The 21,857-nt window shown below is 38.3% G+C and overlaps 1 protein-coding gene across 1 annotated transcript; it reads right to left on the bottom strand.

The window, feature by feature from the left end:
• Positions 1 to 649: 649 nt before the first annotated feature.
• On the bottom strand, positions 650 to 21,793 carry rab5ab (RAB5A, member RAS oncogene family, b). The gene is made up of 6 exons (XM_012877714.3): positions 21,612 to 21,793; positions 15,434 to 15,660; positions 11,660 to 11,811; positions 5,283 to 5,405; positions 5,007 to 5,100; positions 650 to 1,389 (listed from the first exon to the last, which is right to left on the bottom strand). The coding sequence occupies exons 2-6, from the start codon at positions 15,597 to 15,599 to the stop codon at positions 1,274 to 1,276; spliced, it is 651 nt and encodes a 216-aa protein (XP_012733168.1). The 5' UTR covers positions 15,600 to 15,660; positions 21,612 to 21,793; the 3' UTR covers positions 650 to 1,273.
• Positions 21,794 to 21,857: the final 64 nt, after the last annotated feature.

Here is a 21,857-nt window from a genome sequence, read left to right as displayed (position 1 = left end):
TGTGCAATGCAATAAAAGTTCCTTTCAACACGACCATGGAAAAAAAACAACAGAAAAATTAATTTAAAAACAAACAAAAAAAAAAAAAGTGACAAGACACCGGAGAGATTTTGTTAATAACACTACATATATCTAAAAAGACCATCACTGCCTAACATTTGACCAGCTTTGTGAAAATGTAGAGCATGAAGAGGAAAATAAGAGGGAGGATAACCAAAGCAGAAAAATATTGAACTGTACAATTGTTCAGAGTCTCTAGATAAATTTCCAGGCGAGCCGCAGCGTTGCGTGTAATCGGAGCTAAAGGAAGAAGACGTTGCACCCTAAAACAACATTAGAGTATCTTTTTCTTTTTTTTTTTTTTTTTTTTTTTTTTTTTTTTTTACACACGGACTTATGACAGTTTCTTGCTTTAAATTGATATCAGCCAAATTGGTGTTGGTTGACTCCTGGCCTGCATGGAGAAGGAGCCGACCCACAGATTTAACGTTCAAATTTCCGTTGCCTTCTGTTATCGATAAGAGCAACAAAGTGACGGTTCTTTTAACTTTGTGTAAAAATCGTACGCATTTTCTCAGCTATCCCATAACGAGACCTGGATGAACATATGTTCCTGGGAATCCCATGGGAGTCGGGAAGAGTTGTTGGGTTTTGCACAGCGATCCGTTCCTGGCATCGTCTCCGCTCGAATGTTGCCAACAACAAACAGCCCGAGAGGCTGAGCAACTCAACAAGGGAACAATTTGGTTTTTTTCCTTTAATATACAGCAAAAAAATCCCCCTACTCCGCCCCCCAAAAAACACCCGAAACCAAAATAACCCAAACACAGGCTACTACAGGCGACATCCAGGCAACCCTGCTGAGAGACAAACTAACCCTCATAGGCGCTCTCGCACTCGCCGCAATCACACGTTTCTCGCTTGCTCATCTTTCTGAAAGGGGGTTAGTCTTTAAACTGAATAAAAGATAAAAATGTGTTGTTTTCCTTTCTTCCCCCCTCCCCCCAGGAGTTGTAGTGATACATGCATCCGTTATACTGATATACACTTCTTAAAAAAAGTTTAAAAAACAAAACAAAAGAACAACAAAAAACAAACAAAACAAAAAAAAAAGGTATTAGAAATGCAGCTATACAGAGTCTTTTAGCTATTCCGGGGAAGTGAGGGGTCAAGAGCAGGTCTGACGTCTGGAAGTCAACGGGTCCGACGTCCGGATGTTGTTCGGTGGAGAGGTGGGAGACGAGAGGAGGAAGAGGTAAGTGGAGCAGCCGGGTTAGTTACTGCAGCAGGGGCGGCTGCTGGGCTGGGCCGTCTCCGTCAGGTCCACGCCCCGGTTCCGTCCGCTGCTGGCGCCCGCGGCCTGCGGCTCATTCTTCGGAAGCTTCTTTGCTGCAGAGACAAAAAAAAACACCGGCGTGTGAGGTTATTCACCGGAGAGAGATCTCAGTAGAGTTTACATAACGAAGCTTGTAAAAGTGACTTTATTACACCGATCCCTGCCAACCTGCAAAGTGGAATAAACAAGTTACTTGGTTTATTTTATTTTTTTAAACGGTGCATTTAAATTCTGCAATAAACCTGACCTTTCCCCGTCGCACCAGTCATGGGAAAAAAATAAGTATATGTTGCTTCTGTAGGTTTTAAGAGGAAAGAAGCAGCAGCCGTGTACATCACTGATGGAGCATCATCAGTCTGCGCACCTCAATAAAAATCCAGAGTTTTAGCAATTTGTTTAACACAGGAGCATACAACAAGTGTTATAACACAATGCTATGTTGTGTCAGTAAGGACCTAAAATAATCAGCTTTTGCTACCCATCAATCTGGGAAGGGTTACAAGTCAATTTGCAGTTTGGAGAGTTTTAAAGTCGGCGGCCAGTCTTCAAAGAAGTGGATATTCCAGCAAATTCAACTCAACAGACTGAATAATGTTCAGGGAAACGTCGAACAACAACAAAGAGCTCCACGTCAAGCTCTAAAGGCCTCTGTTAAAGACAGGACTGTTAAAACAATCCAGGGAAAATCAACATGCAGCAAAATGGCTAAGAAAAAAATACAGTCAAGGTATTGCAATGGCCTAGTCAAAATCTACTCTGAACGAACAAACTATAGTTTCACGGAAAACACTAAAAAGTAGTAGTTGTAACCTTTATTTAACCAGATAAATCAAGAACTCTTTCACAAGGTTGACCTGGCCAAGAAAGGCAGCGGCACACATCATGACAATCAAGACAAACCAACAACGACAAACAGGCGGCAAAAATCCAACACCAAGACATTTACTCACACTTTAGTACTTTTCTATTTTTTAATAAGTGATATAAATAGGCAGTATAAAGTGCAGCAGTTATAGATACAGTAACAAATTAAAAACATAGGCACTGTTCAAAAGATTTACCTTGACAGTGACGTAAAGTGATGTAATCAAAATAATCTATAGATGACAAACTAAACCAGCTTAGATAAGATCTTAAAGCTGAACAAACTCTAAGCTGGTTTCTATCACAGGTATGGTTCAGATAATTCCTTAAGTCTCTAAAATACAGGAAAAGCAGCAGCAGCAGCGTCTCTTTCCACAATCTAAAGGGTAATAACCTTCAAGACGATTGCTGCAAGCAATACCTCAACATTTGTCATCCAATTACTATGCAACATCAATATAATAAAAAAAATCTTGTAAATCTTCTGCTGAGTCACACTGATAGCAGCTTATTTTATTCAACCATCCCTTCAAAACTCTGAAAGATCAAAATCTATATATTGTAAAAAAAAAAAAAAACAAAAAAAAAAAAAAAAAAACATCAAATCCTAAAAACCTGGGAACTGGTTTGAGCTGTTTACAGCTTTTATTGGAAAATGAGTATAAAAGGATAATACAGTAACTTTAGCTTTATCTTTCCAATTATTTACACCAATGACCCCAATAAAGTGTGGAGTAGTTATGCGGAGCTAAAATAAATTCAACACTACCATCTAGTGGCCAAAATGTGTTTCAAACTCACTGTGTCTGCCTTCCACCATCAGGAATCTGTTGTTTCTGACTTGACAGAAACCGGATCGCTACACAAGTGATTGGAACGAGATCAAGTAGGACATTTTTCCCACCCAGCAAACAGTAAATACCTGATTATACTGAAATAATCCCCAAATGCGGAAGCATTACTACTTCTTGTAGATTAATAATAAGAGTTTTACCTTAATTCAAATTGTACAAATTCAAAACACCTCATGTCATGTGATGAATTAGGCAATAAGGTTGAGTTCAGTGGGAAATCACTTTCAAAGTTTTACACTGGAAACTTCCTGCAATGATTCCCACAACATGTCCCTCTGAGGGACGTAAGGATCAGCGACCTTCTCCTCTGGCAAAAACAAAGATTACACTTCAGATGGGTTTATTTTGGGGGCTAAACTATAATTACTGCGTCACCAGTTACTACATGAAATATGTCAAGCAATCATTACTGAAGAGCTTTGCTTCAATGAAAAACATCACATGGGGGCTATGTTAAAAACAATCAGGGTGAAATAAATACATGCAGCATCTTTGATATTTATCCATTAACTGCAGCATCTTAATTATTTCATTAAGTGAATTTACTTGAGTAATTCAACACAAAAATTAAAGTGAGTATATATATATATATATATATATATATATATATATATATATATATATATATATATATATATATATATATATATATATATATATATATATATATATATATATATATATATATATATCCATCCATCCATCCATTTTCCAAACCGCTTAGTCCCTCATGGGGTGAATATATATATATATATATATATATATATATATATATATATATATATATATATATATATATATATATATATATATATATATATATATATATATATATATATATATATATTCACCCCATGAGGGACTAAGCGGTTTGGAAAATGGATGGATGGATGGATGTATATATATATTCATGTTTATACCGATACATTTTGATGATTATGGCTTACAGCTAATTACAGCCCCTAATTCTTTCAGAATTAAAAGTTTTTAAGCCCAATAAGGTGTTTCAGATAAATACATGTTACGTTATGGCTTTGACAATCAAAAGGAAGACTCTAGACTTGACTGTTTTGTTTTAGACTTTAAATCCTTGAAAATAATAAATTAATAAATAAGCACCTCCTAAAGCACCATGCTAAAAAGCAGACTGAGCTTTTTTTTTTTAACAATGTTTATGTCAAAGCCTGAAGCATTAACTCACATGGCAGGTATACGGTTCATTCATTCAACAGTAGTATTGGTATCGGGTATCGGGTATCGTCCGATAAGCTCAGCTCGGGTATCAGTGTCGTATCTGATTGGAAAAAACTGGATCGGTGCATCTCTACTTTGTAAGCTAGACTGTCTGTCTCTATCAGTCTGCAGACTCTTTCACTGGATGTTTTTTGTTATCCATACATGCATTCTTAGGCTTTCCCCCACATATTTAAGCTCATTTCTGTCTAGGAACTTCAGCCTTTAGGATCTGTGCTCTCGGGACATCATTTTGATGCAGATCCCAAAAGTCAGAACTGAATTGGGTAAACAAAAGAAAAGAAAAAAGGCCTTTAAAGGGTCTGCTGCTACCACAAAAGTATTTAAAACTGTAATTTCTTATAACTTTGGGGGGGATTTAAGTCAATTTTAAAAGGACAGGGGCATACTTGGTTCTTGCTAACTGTCTAAATGTTTAATGCTGTGTGATAATGTAAGGATATTTATTTATTTATTTAATTCTTGAAACGTGAAACTCTTGTTTTTGTGTCTGTGTATTTGATCTTTTTTTTTTGCATCACGTTGAATGTTTTATGCTGCCGTCTTGGCCAGGTCACTCTAGGAAAAGAGGTTTAAATCTCCCTGGTTAAATAAAGGATATCTACTTATCAGACAGGGAAAAGACGTGAAAACCTAGGTGAAATGTCTGCAACAAGGAGGAATAAGAGGCCCTGATCGAGGAGGCGGGCGGCGCTTACCGATGGCCATGAAAATCTCGTTCACGTTCATGGAGGTCTTTGCTGAGGTTTCCATGAAAAGCAAACTGTTGTCGTCCGCATACGACTGTGCATCCTGTAAAAGAGCATCACAGGTTAGAGAAACATTTAAAAGAGAACGGTACAAAAAAAAAAAAGGCTTGAATGATAAGAAGTTGTGAGCCTGATGTTTTATTTATCTACTAAAAGGGGGCAACCATCCTCATTGTGTCCACAATTTTGAATTATTGGATTAAATGAAGTTGTAAGAGGACAAACCTGGAAGTCCAGAGCCCTCTTGTTTGCGAGGTCCGCCTTGTTCCCAGCCAGGGCTATTACGATGTTTGGACTGGCTTGTCTCTGAAGCTCTTTGACCCAGTTCTTCGCCCGTACAAATGAGTCCTGGCAAACACAGCGAAGGAGGGTAAGGGTTGCCTCAATTAGGGGAAATAACAATCAAGCCCAGATGATGGAGGACAGGGCCAGCAGAAGATTTAATGAAACAGATCCTTCTGACAGAAATGCTCTCAAGAATCATACAATTTTGATAAAGTATGGAAAGAACAGTAATGCATTACATAGTTAAAGTGAGCACACTAAAAACTATTAATTTGCTCTAAATGCAGAAATAATTGTTGAGCCAACAAGCAAATTAGGTTTTGGGTCATTTCACAAATAAATATGTTTTTATCTAAACCATTCTGTTGGAGCTCTGGCTGTATGTTTACGGTTGTCGTCCTGCTAGAAGGTCAATCTCAACCAGTCTTCTGCAGCAGGTTCTCTTGCAGTACTAGGGATGAGTACCTTTTACATTTGAATCGAGACCCGGTACCTGGGAATCGGTACCGGTACTAAACGGTACCCATTTTCTGTACTTTTGTGTGTTTATGTAGTAATAAATGTCTATTTAAAACTTATTAAATGTATTTCTTAACATATAAACTTCTTTGGATTTACAAATGAACCTTGTGAAATAATTTACAAAAGACAATACTTTGCCTGGATCTACACCACGTAAAACCCATTTTTTTCCAAAACGACAAAGGCACACAGAGTGAACGAGGTGAATGAGGGATTGAAGCTGTGTGTGAATCAAATTCAGGGAATTATTTTAGTGCCAAAGTTTCAGAGAAAATATTACAAACATTATACTTTATCCCTGCTTTGTAACCAGGGAGGATACATTTGCACTGTGGAAACGGAGAGGCTCTCCTCTCTGCTCTTTATGCTCTGACTGCAGGTGGGAGTTTCCGGGCAGCTGCTGGTGAGACAGCGCATGGAGAAGTGGAAGGAGCTCAGAGCCGCACTCGCGGCTGCCTTAGTGCTTTTCACAGGAAGTCACCAATAACAGAAGAAGGTCGCTAGATTTCTCGCTAGTGGCTTTTTTTTAAAAAAAAGGTCGGTGGTGGCCCGCCAGGCTTTTAATACGCTGGGGGAAACCCTGCAGTTATTTAAACTTCTCCCCAGCTTTATTCTGTTGTGTTTCTTGGTCTTCGTGTTGCCGTTGGTTCACTAATGTTTTCTAACCAAGCTCCGAAGCCTTCTCAGAACCACTGGACAGATAGTGGGATTAAATATCACACAAGTAGACTCAACTTCCTGACTTGAGGGGCATCAAAGGAATTATTATCTTAACTTTTAAGTTTAAATTTTAATCCTGTTTAAGCAATTACCTAAATTTTATTTAGTGGCCTCAGGGTAAAAGGGGCTGAATAAATATGCCCAAAGATTAGTCAAAACAACATTTTCTGTCCCTTCAGTGGTGTGCTTAAAAGCTTGTGTTGGTATAGGATAAAGAAGTTAAAGGGGCATGAATACTCTTGTAAGTCAGTAATGCTATGATGTAACATGAATGCTACAATATAATTGATTCACAAAAAGACCAAACAGTTGTTTTTGGGTGGAGTTAAGATCTGGGGATTTTTCTGACCACAAATTCAAAGTTAAAATGATCCAGTTTGTGATCACTTCCCTCGCAGGCCACAGCGCTCCATCATGCTGGAAAATTCAGAGTTCATCATCAAATTGTTCCCGGGTTGTTGAAAAAGCTGCGCTTGGAGGATGTTTTGATCCGGCTCCTTCATTCAAAAGATAAATTGGGAGGAAGCCAAGTGCTTCGAATGTTTCCCATGGAAGGGTCACCTTTCCCCTCCTCAGGACAAACGATTTTCCAGATGTAAAAGGATGATTCATTGGAGGAAACACCTTTGCACCAGTCTCCTGCTGTCCTTCATGAAAAGTCCTGCAGTCCTGGTTTTTAGCCTGTCCTTGATGATTTTCTTGGACATCAGGGGCTTCTTTGCTGTTCTTTTTGAAAATCTTGCTGTCGGTGTTAAAACAAAAACCCTACACTGGTAGCAACAGCATTCTGTAGCATCCTCCTAATAAAATCTTTTTGCAAAGTTTTCACAGCAACCGTATGTTTTACCTTTATGCTCTTGATAATCAGGAAAACTGGTATTTCAGCAGCAATATTTCTAAATGCACTATCCTGCATGTCAGGCTATTTTAATATAAAAGCGATGATATATTTTTTTGAAGTAACCATTGCTAAAACAAGAAAACAGTGATATGGAGCTTATCTGCCCCTCGTTTACAGCAATCAGTCCTCTAATTAGATTAAAAGAGTCATCTCAGCTGGACTGTTTCACAGCTTTACCTGTTCTAATTATATAGCTGTCCTGAAATTAAGTTAGCGCTCCAGTTTAGGCAAAAATACAACGACAATCTTTTCTTCTGTATCAAGTAAAAACTTTAAAACTAATAACGTTTAACAAGCATATATTCAGAATCTGTTTTTCAGAACAGAAAATTAACAGATGTCAACTTATCCACTGTCTACAAATAGTTGTTAAAATAAATTTAATGTACTTTCAATAATTAACCAATGAATCAATCAAATTTTATTTCTAAATGGCTTTACAACAACCACAAATTGATCAACGTACTGTACAGAATTAAAAATGAATAGAAATAGTAATAATAGAAAATATAAATCAGTTGACCGAAATTAACTTCCTGATTCACCGGCCTATTTGCATATTTTTTTACCAGCCTAAATATTAATTCTGACCGACCTCTGCTAAATATCTCCACATAATCCCGCTACGTAATTAGCCTGAGCTAAACGCTAGCTGTTAGCAAATGGACATGACGAACTTGCTGTCGTTTTTGCATCACATGTGCGAGTTTTAGTGTACATGCGTGTTTTTTATGAGAGCTGAAAGCAGATGAATATAAAGAAGCATCCACCCAAATGATGACAAAAAACAAAAAACACAACTTATTTAGAACAAACATTTACTCGCCATGTGGAAGCTGGCGCTCTGAAATTTACTCGCCAAACGGAAAAGTTACTCGCATTTGGCGTCTGGCAAGTGTTCATTTCGGACCCCGTGTACTTAGAACTGTAATTCAGTTAAAATCTTAAAAGGAGTTATAACTCTCATGTATAAAAGGCCGAACTGAACACGTAGGTCTTTAGCCTGGCCTTGAACAGACACAGGGTTGTGATGGAGTGTGACTCCAGGGGAAGAGTGCTCCAGAGTTTGGGCCCTGCGACTGCAAAGGTACGATGGCCCCACTGTTTACGCCTCGACCGGGGGACCACCAGCAGATGTTGCTCAGAAGAGCGTAAGGCTCTACTGGGCTGATGAAGAATCAGAATGTCACTCAGGTAAGACGGTGCAAGGCAATGGACTGAACTGAAAAATAACAGGATTTTGAACGGACTTCTGAACCGGACCGGGAGCCGGACCGGGTGTTGGTGAGGAGACGAGCAGCAGCATTCTGCACAAGTTGCAAACGTTGTATAGAGGCTTGGTTAAGTACAGTGTACAAGGCGTTGCAATAGTGCAAACGTGAGCTCATAAACGTGTGAATGTTTTTTTTTTTCCAAGATCACGACGAGTAAGAAAAGATTTAATTCACAAGAAGTTTCTCAGTTTCCCTCCAGATAAACACGTTACACCATTTAGCATTCAGACATTCATCTTTTCGACACCACTGTCCCATTTTGCATTATTTGCTGCTATTTCAATCTTTAACAGGGTGCTTGCTCTTTTTCCAAATTAAAATTCCAGACTTTTTCCAGACTTTTTTAAAACTGATATTTTTTTCTCCCCAAGACCTTAACTTTATGTACTTGTATACTTGTGTGCCTACTTGGTTGAGATTGTACAAACTGTTTATTAGAAATGTTAATTTTTATAGGCTAGTATTCAATGAACAAATGCATTATTAACAGTAAATTATGCTTTTACTGATGAAAACGTTTCAAAACATGAAAATCACAAGTACATGAATTTCACATCAAACAAGTGTTTGATTCCATTAGGCTAATACAGTACGTGACCAGTTAGTAAAATTATAGTTTTATAGCCTTCCTTCCTATTTCTCATTTCACAATGCCTTTGAGCATACTGTAAAATTCTACCATACATTTTTTCCCCATACTTTATTAAGACTTTCACACAAAATTCAAAACTTTTCAAGGTCTGGAAAACAGTGTTTCAAAATTCCACACTTATTAAGACTTTCAAGACTTGCGCAAGCACCCTGTTTAATGTTATGTTTTCTCTGTTTTTTTTTCTCTTCATAATAGCTATATCTGGCCTGCCGTTCTGTTTAGCTGTGAAACCGTCTAGCAAGGGGCCGTCAGCTGAGATACTGCTGTTAACTTCATCCTTTCTTATAGATACTGTGTTTCAGTGGTTAACCCTGTTTTTCTCAAAGACACAGCTGAGAAAATTAGGGAAATTAGGCTGATCTATTAGGGAAACTAACTGAACCTCTAGACCTGCAAACTGGCTCAGAGTCTAACTGCTTGGATGTAGAGCTGGACAATATAGAAAAAAAGGCATATCGATAAAATAGAAATCATATTGATCGATAATGATAAATATCAACAAATCCTAAACATACATTTGAAGTGCAGCAATGGATAGTCTATGCTGTTGCTTAGTGACCTATTATTAGATGAAGAACACAAACACTGACCTCAAACTCAACCCTTTATTCAACCAACTTTTTAACCAAAACTGCAAGTTTTTAAATAAGAAAAAAAAAAAAACATGTGCTCTCTGAACTCTTAGAAGGGGGCGGGGCTTAGTGATGGCAGCTTCCTGAGTGTGCGTTTCTGATTGGTTGGGAGGATATAATGACTGTAATATTAACCTACATGATGGGCTAGAATGCAAAAGGAAGGAAAACTGTTATTCTATTAAACTTTTTAATTGACCCATTTTTTCCTATTGTCGATATATGTCTATTAATCGATATATATTGTTATTGAATTATCGTCCAGCCCTGATTGATGTGTTTCTCTCCTCGATGAAGCCACTAAAGGAGCCAGCCTGCCATTTCCTTTTATACTTTTCTTTTGCACAGAAAGTCCTCCTGGATCATTTGCTCTATTTCTGCGTAACGTCTCCAGTCGGTTGTGGCAGATGGCCGTTCACACTGAGCCTGCGGGTTTCTTCCTGTTAAAGGGGAGTTTTCCTCTCCACTGTCGCTACATGCATGCTCAGTATGAAGCACTGGTGCAAAGTCATATTGCCAGCGACCGTCCGCTGGTGCTGCATGCTTATCCAGGAGGATTGAATTATGCAAGTTAGTTTCTCGATGCAATCTGCTGGGTTTCTTAAGACAGAATAGGGTTCCTACAGCATAAGGCAAGTTAAATTCAAGACTTTTTAAGACTTTTTAATGCCACTTGAAATAAAAAGTCAAGACCAACTTCACGATAAACAAGATAAACCTGGTTGCGACATAAACATAAACCATTACTTTCTGGCCCAGTAGACATGTTTAAAATTTTTAAAAACATTTCATATAGGAAGAAAGCTAAAAACACACAAATTACAGATATACATTTAACAACTACTGAACTAAATTCACAAACTTTGTTTTGTTCCCTACTAAAATAAACTATAAATCAGTTTTAAAAACCACAACATAACCAGTGCCAACTCTTTTTCGCAGCTATGGTCCAGCCGCAACAGTTTTTATTGGTTCCGCCATCGGGACAGAACCAATAATGGTTACATTGAGCCGTTTGGTAAATTAAAAAAATTATAATTGTGTCAATTATTTTACTGTTTGGTAAGGATTACAAAAATAAAATCCTATTTATGACCTGGTTACAATTTTAAGACCTAAGAAAGATTGATTTAAGACATTTTAATGCCAATTAAGGCCATAGTTTTAAATTACAGACTTCAATGCCTTTTAAGACTTTTTAAGGATCCGGGGGAACCCTGCAGAAAACGTTTTTTTTTTTCTGAATCTGTGTGAGTGATTGGACAGAATTGATCTCGTAAAGTGCCTAGAGATGGCATGTGCACCTTGTGATTTGGCACAGTGAAAGTAAAGTGAAGTGAATGTCAGTGAAGCGTGCACAAGAAGTCTATAAACGCTGTGGACAGGACACCGTGACGTTCAACGGTGACTCGTCTCGCAGTGTTTCAAGATTTAAAAATAGCCCTCCCCAACAAACAAAAACAAGAAGTACACTGAAGCTGGAAACCCCCGCCACGCCCATTTCCTCCTTTGCCACAACATTTCTGCGCGAGCAAGGATTAGTAGCAAAGCTGCAGGTAGTAGCAGCAACAACAAACAAGACAGAAAAAAAAAAAAAAAAAAACAGCCTGGCTTACCTCATTTGTTATATCATAGACCACAATGGCTGCCTGGGCGCCTCTGTAGTACATAGGAGCCAGACTGTGGTAGCGCTCCTGACCAGCTGTGTCCCAGATTTCAAATTTGACTGTTGTGTCGTCCAAACATACCGTCTGAGTCAGGAAGGCAGCTGCAGGGGAAACAAAAGCAGATAAGGCCGTCGCACACTGAGCCGAAACAAAGCGAAAGTAACACGAGCCCGCGCAGGCTCGCTTCACCGTGTTCGCACCGAACGTGCAAAATCTGCCTGGATGGAGGCTAAAGGATTTGGTGGAGATGGATTCGGGGGCACACTTTTTCAAACTAACTTCTCTGGAAGGATTTTCCGACGGAGAGAGGCTTCGTTTAAATGTAATTCTAAGCTTACTTTGCATCATCATGCAGGGAGACCCACACCGATTTATAACAGAAAACCCTCGTTATCTGGACTAAATGGGTTCTGATAAAAGCAGCACACTGGATGGAAGCCGACTGCGTCACAGTTTCCAGGAAGAGGTTAAATAGCTTAAGCTTCCATGTACAACACACAGCTTTAAATTGACACAATTATAAAAAGACACCTGAAACTATGAGAGAGCGCCTAGGAATTCACCTCAGTATTTCGGTGGTTCTTTGTTCCTCCCAGATATCTAAACCGGGGGTGGACAATAATTCGACATCAACATATTTCGCAATATAACTTTATTCAATGAAGGAGACACGTTATTTACAATATTTATATATACATTATGGTCTATGATTAGAGCATTTGTCACTGACTGATGTTCTGCGTTTTATGTAATTTTATCTTTTAAAGCAAATATTTCTAATATGTTATATTGGAGGAGTTTTATAAACATAGCAAAAAAAAAAACTGTCAGACGTTTGTGCAGGCATCTGTTTTGGGCATTCTTTCTAGTCTTTCTGAGGCTTTTATTTTGTTTTCATCGATATCGTAATTATATCGTATCGACCAAAATTAAGAAATATATCGTGATATAAGTTTTGGCCGTATCGTCCAGCCCTAATCTAAACACACTAGCTGAACTTAAAGTGCAACATTGTACTTTAAAGACAGGGAAGCTAAAAAATATTCAAAGTATTATACATAGCTAAATCACGTTTGGCATTTCCAATTTTTCTCCTTCCAAGCAGATAACTGACTTGAGAACAAACCTTTCAGTCACGCCAACTAAAAACAGAAAGTTCCCACCATTTATGAATGATGACGCTGTGTCTGTAACAGTACTGTCTGGAGATCCCTCCTGATAATCACAGAAGGGTTTATCTTCTCCAGTGAATAATGCTCAAACGATGAGTGGATGTGAGGCCGTTTATTAGTGACAGAAAAAAAGGAACAAGCAAACAATTTTGCAGCAAAGATCATCTGTGTAGGAAATCCCACTCCAACAGAAAGAAATTTTGGCCCGTCCCAGCCAAAGTAAAAAATAAAGTTTTGTCCAATCCCACTCCTGGTAAAATTACTCCCACTCCCTTTCAGAATGACTCCTGCCCCACTCCCATTGTTGTTGTCTTCATTAAGTCTTCGGGCAATACACTGAACCTTAATTTCTATAAAGGGTCAGTTAAGTTCCTGTTTTTAGCTGTAGTAAAGGCCAGTTAAAGTAAAAGGAATAATAATAAATAATAATAAAAGGTAACATACAACTTAACAGGCCATGCCTATCTTAGTTGAATAAACAAAATCTACGTTGCCTTTTTCTAATTTATTAAGTAATTGTTTCCTTTGAACAATGAAGTTACTTTTATGTTTCAAGTTGCTGAAACTAAAGAGAAATGCACCTAGCAAGAGATCTATACTCAATTAACAAAAGTGCATAAAGGCATTACTTTCACAATTTATATAATATACCTCAAAAGAAAAAGTTGAATATGATACAAGCATATTAGTATTTGTCCATTTGCAAGAAAATATCCACATACTAATTGGGGTTTACTATCAGAACCAATACGTTCATCGAACATTAAACACGTTCCTTAAAGGAAAGACATTTAAGAGAAGAAATAGCAGAAAATTAATTTAGAAGTCTCTTCTAAAACATCTGTGGATGCCACAAATTGTGTTAAATTAATAACTGTTTTTTTATAAACATATATATATATTATATGTTATATCTACCCACAACAATTAGCTTAGGTTATGAATATTTTGTTTTCTGCATGTCTGAGCCAAATGAAAGAGTCTTTGAGTTCAGAAACACTGGGATTTTATATCAGTATTTCTCCTTGGCTTCCACCCACCAAATATGCAGCTTTACCTTGAAGTACATTTTTGGCCCAAATATATTTGTTGTGCAAAATCTAACTGTAGAGGAATCCAAGAGTTAGAGTGGTTTAATAAACTGTTTTCTCAGACTAACATTTTGCTACATCGCCATATTGATATTTCAGGAAATTATTATGTGGAGAATGGTCAGACCTTCACAACAACTGCATGGCTTAATATAAATGACCTATTCTGGTGGCCAAGCTGTTTGGAGAAGGATGCTGAAGTGTGCTTGTGCACATCCTCGTAACAATACTGGTAAGAGCCAAAGCAGAAAATACATCTAAGTAAATGCTGCCATAATTTTGCTGTTATATTTTTCAACTGTGCTAAATTACAGTCAGATTGGGAAAGCAAGAAATAGCTTTTTAATTACTCCATAAGGTGCCGGTTTGTTTGGTCTCCAAGCTACTCTTCTCAGACAAAATTTCTCCGAACTTAAATAAATCCGAATTAATCGGATTTGCAATAAAATCGCAATTTAAAAAAAACTGAATTTCCAAATCGCAGAGGTCAGTAATCTTTGGCTACGTAACAATTAATGGATCAGACGCGTCCTTTAGATGTCGGTAATGTTTAAAGTGGGTTTGCTTCCACATGGAAGGGAAGAGAGTTGCAGCAGTGAGATAATCTAATTTTATTACTTGTTTTAGAGTTAATATAATCAATACTTTTTCACCAGAAACTTTCAGGAATCTTACCATAACATTAAGTACTGGTCAAACTGTTTAATACACAGACTTGTTTGTTGGTTGAACTTTGCATGTTATGTTCAACAATGATTGACGTCCAACCAGCTATTTTCTTGAATAATAATATTCTTATTAATAAAAACATTTACATTTCTTCTTTTAAACAGTCCTTGTTCACAAACCTATTTATCTACAGGCCATTTTTGTTGCTTGTGGTTAATTCAGAGAAAAGTGCAAATTAAATCGCAATTATCGTTGAAATGTATCATAATTTTGATTTTTGGCATAATTATACAGCCCTACTCCTTGCTGTAGAAATCACCCAATAAATCTTAACTTTATGAATTCAAATTCAGCCTGCGGACTTTCCTATCACAACTTTTGTCTTGTTTTATGCACCAATGTTCATCTTTGATGTTTCAAACGTAACAACATCTCTGTTCGGCAACTTTTGCCACCATGTGCTTGCTTTTTGTCCTTTCAAACCCCTGGATATCTGCTTCAATTGTGCACTCATCTATCATTTTTAGCCAAATCTTTATTGTGTGAAAGCTATATTTAGAAGATTTAACAAACTGCAACTTCTACCCTCTTCTCTGACATGTGATATTATTATTCCTCATCAACTGCCAAATAAATGGTCAGATTAGTGATTTATAACGGTCCGGGGACTAAGACTCTTGTGCCAGCTGTTTGTTATTCATCTTATTTCATATTTAGATTTACTGCATACCTCTCTGACTCCCAGAGACGTGTGAAAGAGAAAAAAGCAACAAAGTTGTCATCATACATACCTCCGATTGTGCTCTCTTGGAATTCGTGAAACTGACCCTTGACAAATCGAAGTACAAGACTTGACTTTCCCACCGCCGACTCTCCTAAAAGCACAAGTTTGAACTGGCAGATCTTGTTGCCTGCATTAGGTCCATTGGGTCGTGTGGCTCCGCCTCTACTTGCCATGTCACTCTGTGTGGTGTCTTCCCCCGAATACTGATGTGGTGGCAAAAACTTTCAAGAACACCTACGAAAAAATGAAAAAAAAAAAAAAATGCAATGTTGAGTTTTGTGTATGCACTTAAAAAAAAAAAGACATAGATCCAGCTGTCAAAACCATTTTTCTCCCATTAGGGTCCTTGTAAATGTTCGATCATTTCTCCAATTCTCAGATTGTGAGAAAGCAACAACCTTTTCGTTAATGTCTCCCAGTCTCTGCTTTTTGGCTTACAACTCCACAAGCTGCGGCAGCTTTACTTCTGACAGGTGAAACAACATCTCAGCAGTCCTGGCTTTTCTTCCCTGGCTTCCCTGTTTGTTTTTAAATTATTGAGCATTTTCATACCTGTCTAACCTCCTTATTGTGTACACTCCATAAGGTCACTGAGATCCGGTAAGCAGAGGCCCTTAGCTCCACCGAGGACCAGGAGCAAACTAAACAACAAAGGAGAGATCTACTCTTATTGCAACTGCGCCTACGATCTAGAACGGGCTTCCCTTTCACGTTATGACATTACCAACATGTAATACTTTCAAAACATGCTTAAAAAAATGTACTTTTATCTTAGCATTCAAACTGAACTTTCTTTATAAAGTCTCTTGAGACAATTTTACTGATAATTACTGTGAAATAAATAAACAATGGCTGTTAAAATTATTGTGTTAATCATGTGCGGGGTATTTTTTTTTTTGTTTTTTTTACTTCAACACAAAAAAAAAAAATTAGCGCAATGATGAAAATTCATTTTGCTCAGTCAAGCCAACGATGGGAAAAAAAATGTATACCTTTCATCATTTACCTGCAAGGCAAACCGTAATGTCCAGAACAGCGATGTACAAAAACCAGAAAGCAACAAAGGAAAGCCTTTTAGACGAAGAGTCATATGTCGCTCTCACATGCGGTCATTAATTCAATTTTATTTATATAGCGCCAATTCATGAAACATGTCATCTCAAGGCACTTTACAAAGTCAAATTCAATCAGATTATACAGACTGGTCAAACATTTCCTATATAAGGGAATCAGTTGATTGCATCAAAGTCCCGACAAGCAGCATTCACTCCTGGAGAAGCGTAGAGCTACAGGGAGAGTCGTCTGCATTGTCCATGGCTTTGCAGCAATCCCTCATACTGAGCAAGCATGAAGCGACAGTGGAAAGAAAAACTCCCCATTAGACTTCAAGATCATTAGACTTCTGCTGGCACGTGTCACGCTTCTCTTTATCGATGACAACTGGTGTCTGCACTCCTTGGCATTTTCTATGAGTAAGGATGGGTAATTCGGTACTTTTCTAGGTACCGATCCATTTCCATCTGTACTACCAAGCACCTATTCACGAAAAATCAAACAGTACCGTGTTTCGGCCCCTAAACGCATCATTGTGACACTCGGGGAGTGGAAGAGTGGCTGATTATCCATGCCGGACATGAACACGGCATTGCATGAACAAGAGCATGATGCCGTAGGTAGCCGCTGGTCTAGTCAACAAAGCAAGCTTGGCTGAAAAAAAGCGCTCGAAAGTATTGGCTCCACTTTTTCCAAAACGCGATGCAGATTACGCTCGCCGCAATAATTGTGACCCAAACCTCAAGGCTAGCAGCAGGAATACTTCTAATCTGAGGAAGCACCTGGTCACTGCTGGCAATCTAACGACTTTGTCACACCATCTAGCAACTTTTCAGATCCCTCTAGCGACCTTTTTTTCTTCAAAAACAAAAAAAAAAAAAAAAAAAAACGGCCGACAAATTAACGACGCACAATCTAAAATGATTGACAATTAATTTTTAAGATTTGCGATTAATTAATCAATCTTTATTAATCAATTAACAGCCCTAAAATAAACTTAATTGAATTGACCCTGCTTCAACATAATTTTTCTTTATTTCTAAGCTTTTCTGTGTTTAATTCAATCCAATTACTATCTCACTTAGATTCTCCTATATTCATTTGTAAAATCACTTTGGTCAGCTACACTTGATTTTAAAAAGGTGCATAGCCACGTTATTTGACTTTTTTTTATTTATTTATAAGTCAGTAGCTCACTCTGGTTTCATACAAAGTTTTTATGAAAGATCATCATGTCCTGATGGCGCATTAGTTGTTATTTTGTGCTTGTTTACGATTTTAATGGAAGTACGTAGTGCGTATCCACGGAAGCGGCTAACGGCAATTAGCATCTCCCAGCGATGCAATGAAGAAAGCTCCAAGATCGAGTGAAAAAAATATATAAATATATAATTCCAAGAGGGAAAAGACTGGAATGTCACAGGGAATATATTGTGAACGTTGGTGTTCACTGAAATGGACGCTAAAGCTGCCAAGGCTCAGATTTGTATTTGTTGATTAGTTTATTTAATTAACGGTTGGACTTCGATCACTCTAAGCTGCCGCTTTACTGCGAGGCATTGCAAAGGCTCAGGCTTGGTTTGACATTATTTACAATAGATTTATAAATTAAGCAAACCGGCATTAAGATAGTTCTGCGATACTGTTGCTAGATGTCACCACGTCTGTTTACATCTGTTAATCGTGCCCGAGAGCAAATTATTTTTCGCCTCAAAAAGGACCATCAAAGCACTGTCGGGATGGAGGCTTGGTGTATATGACCTTATTTTATCATGATCAAACATTTTTTGGTCTTTTTTTATTATCATATTATGTGACTAAATACCTTTGAGTGTGCTAATAATAAAACCTGACTTTGACTAATTCAATGCACATGTGCCGTATTAATTCAGCCCAGTTTCATTCTGTGTTTGCTTGAAATTATGTACTAAAAACTGCTTAAAATTTTCTAAAATTTCTAAAATAATTTTTTTTATCAGTTTTTACTGTTACAATCTATTTCAAGTTTTAACTGGGAGTACTGATGGTATAAGAGTACAGCGACTGCTAAGAAGGCAATTACATACAACCAAAAACAACAATTATTATACTATTTTTATCTATTTGCAACAAATGTTTCTATCTTTTAAACATAAAAAAAACAAAACACGTTCAGCCATCAGTTTCATAATTAAGTTGATGTCTCGAAGATAATCTCTAGACTTCCATTTTGTATTTCACAACAAAGTCTGGTAACCAAAGCTCTGTAACAACAGAAGCAGTGCGTCATGTTTATTTCATGTTTTAGACCTGGAAGATGCGCTGGTCAGGCCTTTCCTTTGCCAAAACAGATTCCCTGTTTTCATTAAGATCAGATCTACCAATTACAATTTTGACTCATTCTGACGTTTTGTGCAAAGCATCATACAACTAAAGAAGGAAAACGTGCAGCAAGCTTGTTGATCAAAAGTCGAGCTGCGCTGATCAAAGGAAAACTGGCAGATTCTGATCTCAAGCCGACTGACTGGCGCATCTCTAACAGCTTTAGTAGCACAACACCTATCCAGGTAGAAACCTAACTCTCAAACAGAAATGCAATACTGTGTAACTGAGACATGAACATAACAATGTTACATTTTCTGTGTTATTTCTATTACAACAAGCAACTGCTTTCACAATATTCATAAAGGGAAATTAACAAAAATAAAACGTCATCAATTACACTCTTTTATGATTCCAAAGAATAAGATGTTTCTTGTCAACCTTGCAATGGTTTTGTTTTTCGGCGAATACATTCCTGATGGCCGTTCACACTGAGCCTGGAGGTTTTCCTTCCTGTTAAAGGGGAGTTTTCCTCTCCACTGTCGCTTCATACATTCTCAGTATGAGGGATTGCTGCAAAGCCATCAACAATGCAGACGACTGTCCACTGTGGCTCTACGCTCTTTCAGGAGGAGTGAATGCTGCTTGGAGAGACTTGATGCAACCTGCTGGGTTTCCTTAGAGAGGAAACTTTTTGACCAATTTGTCTGGATGATTTGATTGAATTTGACTTTGTAAAGAGCCTTGAGATTTTATTTATAAATAAAATTGAATTGAATTGATATTACTTGACTAGTTTAAAAAAGGGGTCAGTATTTTTTTTGGCAAATAGCGAGACACATTTGGATTTCCGATAAAGTTCTGAAGTAGGTGACTAACAATATACCTACAACTATTACCTCCAACAATGCCTGTGATAGGATTTCAGTTATGAGTAAATGAGATTAGAGGACAAGTTTGGGCAACACATTAGGGGAAACCTGCCCAGGTTAGGTAAGAATAGGTTTGTTAGTATGAGCTGCAATTTCGGTTGAGCGTTTTTGGAAAGCTCGGAGGAAGGTAAAACGCAGCCTTGAGCAAATGTGAAGCCAAATTCATTCGAGAGTTTGATGGAGAGTCGCTGGTTGCAGACAGCAGCTGGAGTCGATGTTTCAAAGTATCCCACACAGACTGAGCCGGGACACGGACTACAATTGTCACAGTCCTTGCTCAAAGCCACTCCTGAACTATCAGAATCATCTTACCTGGGCTGAGAAGGAGGAGGACTGACGTGTTGCTCGGTCTTGGGCTCACTTTTCAGATTAAAGAAAACGTAACCTAGACCGGAGGGAAATACTGAAGAGGCACCTCGACCAGGTTGATTCGAGGTCAAGTGTGAAGTCTCCACGGTCAACAAAGATTTGGAATGCCGTCTGCCGCTTTCCTCAAATCCAAAGTCAGCACAGCTGTCTACACAAGAAAGTGTGGAGCACGTCACGCTTCCTTCTGCTGACGAGCTTTATTGAGATGCTGATTTCATTTTCCAGTAGGACCTATGGCACCTGGCCACACTGCCAAAACGTACCAATGCCTTTAAATGACCTTGGGAGCACTGCGCTTCATTGACCAGCAACTGCCTGATAGAAACTACTAACGAGAATCTATGGTTATTGTCAAGCGGAGGATGAGAGACACCAGACCAAACAGTGTAGAGCAGCTGACAAACAGCTCTTAGAGAAACATAGGATTCCCTAACACCTCAGCATAGCCACGATCAGATCACCTCCATGCCACACTGCTTTGATGCATTAATTCATGCAAAAGGAGCCCTGACCAAGTACCCACTGCATATACTATATAGTAGTACACAATCATACTTTTTAAGTAGTCAACAATATATATTTTATTCTGCTGGTCTTGTGTAATGTATACATTTTCTGGGAACCGTGTTTTGTTTTGATGCCACATTCATCAAAATGAATAGAAATAAATGGTTAGAAGATGTAGATGTGAATTAAATACTATTATTTAATGTTTTCTCACTTTTAGCCTACACAAATTAGCTTGGTATGGTTTCAGTGTTGTTGTTTTTTTTGTTTTTTTAATAAAAAGCTCTTTCAAAAATAATTAGTTTTGACACACAGCTTTTGACAACTATACCAACATACTTATTAGGGGGAAAATGTTAGGACTGAGGATGGGTAGTTTAAAGACTAAAATGTCTAATCACTGTCAGATGTACCAAGAACAAAATACCTCTGTTAAGCACACAGCTCTCCTTCCCACTCTTCCAAAAATAAATTCTATCTTCGCCGAAATCGCGTTACGACACTGGAATAACACCATCTAACCTGTTATTAGCTTCCATTAGCAAACAGCTAGCGTTAGCAACGCAGCTAGCTCGTCAGTTGACACTGTCGAGCTCCAGATCAACCAGCAGAGACACCTGATTCAGACAGTGAAGTATAAATTGGATCGCGGCTGTTTGCTTACAGCACACGGCAAGACACTTGCGTAACGTTTTGAGAATGCCAGAACTCAGATGATGATGCAGGTTTGGGTGTGTACAGCTAATGTACGCTGGCTAACGTTGTCTGAAAAAAAAAGGCTAAAGTAGTTAGACTCCTTCAGCCAGTGATCGCAATGTGGATTTGTGTTTTATTATAAGCGAATACCGGCGCTATCGATCTGAAACCGTTGACCCTAACGGGTTAGCAGCCTTATTTACACTGCTAACTAGCACGGCCCTCCAAGTGTTGGCTAGCTGGCTGTATGTTGTTTAGCTGCGGCCGCTTCGGGAGGAGCCCTCCGGTGCTAGCATTTAGGTCGCTAATGTTAGCCGCTCCACTCACCGAAAAGAGAAGACGGGCGGCCTGGGTAACGTGAGCGTTGTCTCCGGGCCGATGTATCCGCCGCTGTTCGGAGTCGGTTCACAGTGTGTCGACTATCCGGACAGGTACTGAGTCGGTATGGTTTCGCAAGGCTCCGCGGTGTCCCTCTCCCACTTCTTTCAACTTCCCTTTTCGCATTGTACGAAGGATGATGACAGATCGTATGACTACAACTGACAATCCGCCTGCGTATCAGCGGCCCGGACC

The sequence above is a fragment of the Fundulus heteroclitus genome, chromosome 3 (assembly GCF_011125445.2).
Source record: "Fundulus heteroclitus isolate FHET01 chromosome 3, MU-UCD_Fhet_4.1, whole genome shotgun sequence".
Classification (NCBI taxonomy): domain Eukaryota; kingdom Metazoa; phylum Chordata; class Actinopteri; order Cyprinodontiformes; family Fundulidae; genus Fundulus; species Fundulus heteroclitus.
The sequence above is the reverse complement of the archived record's forward strand: the minus strand, read 5'-3'. Positions and strand labels throughout refer to the sequence as shown.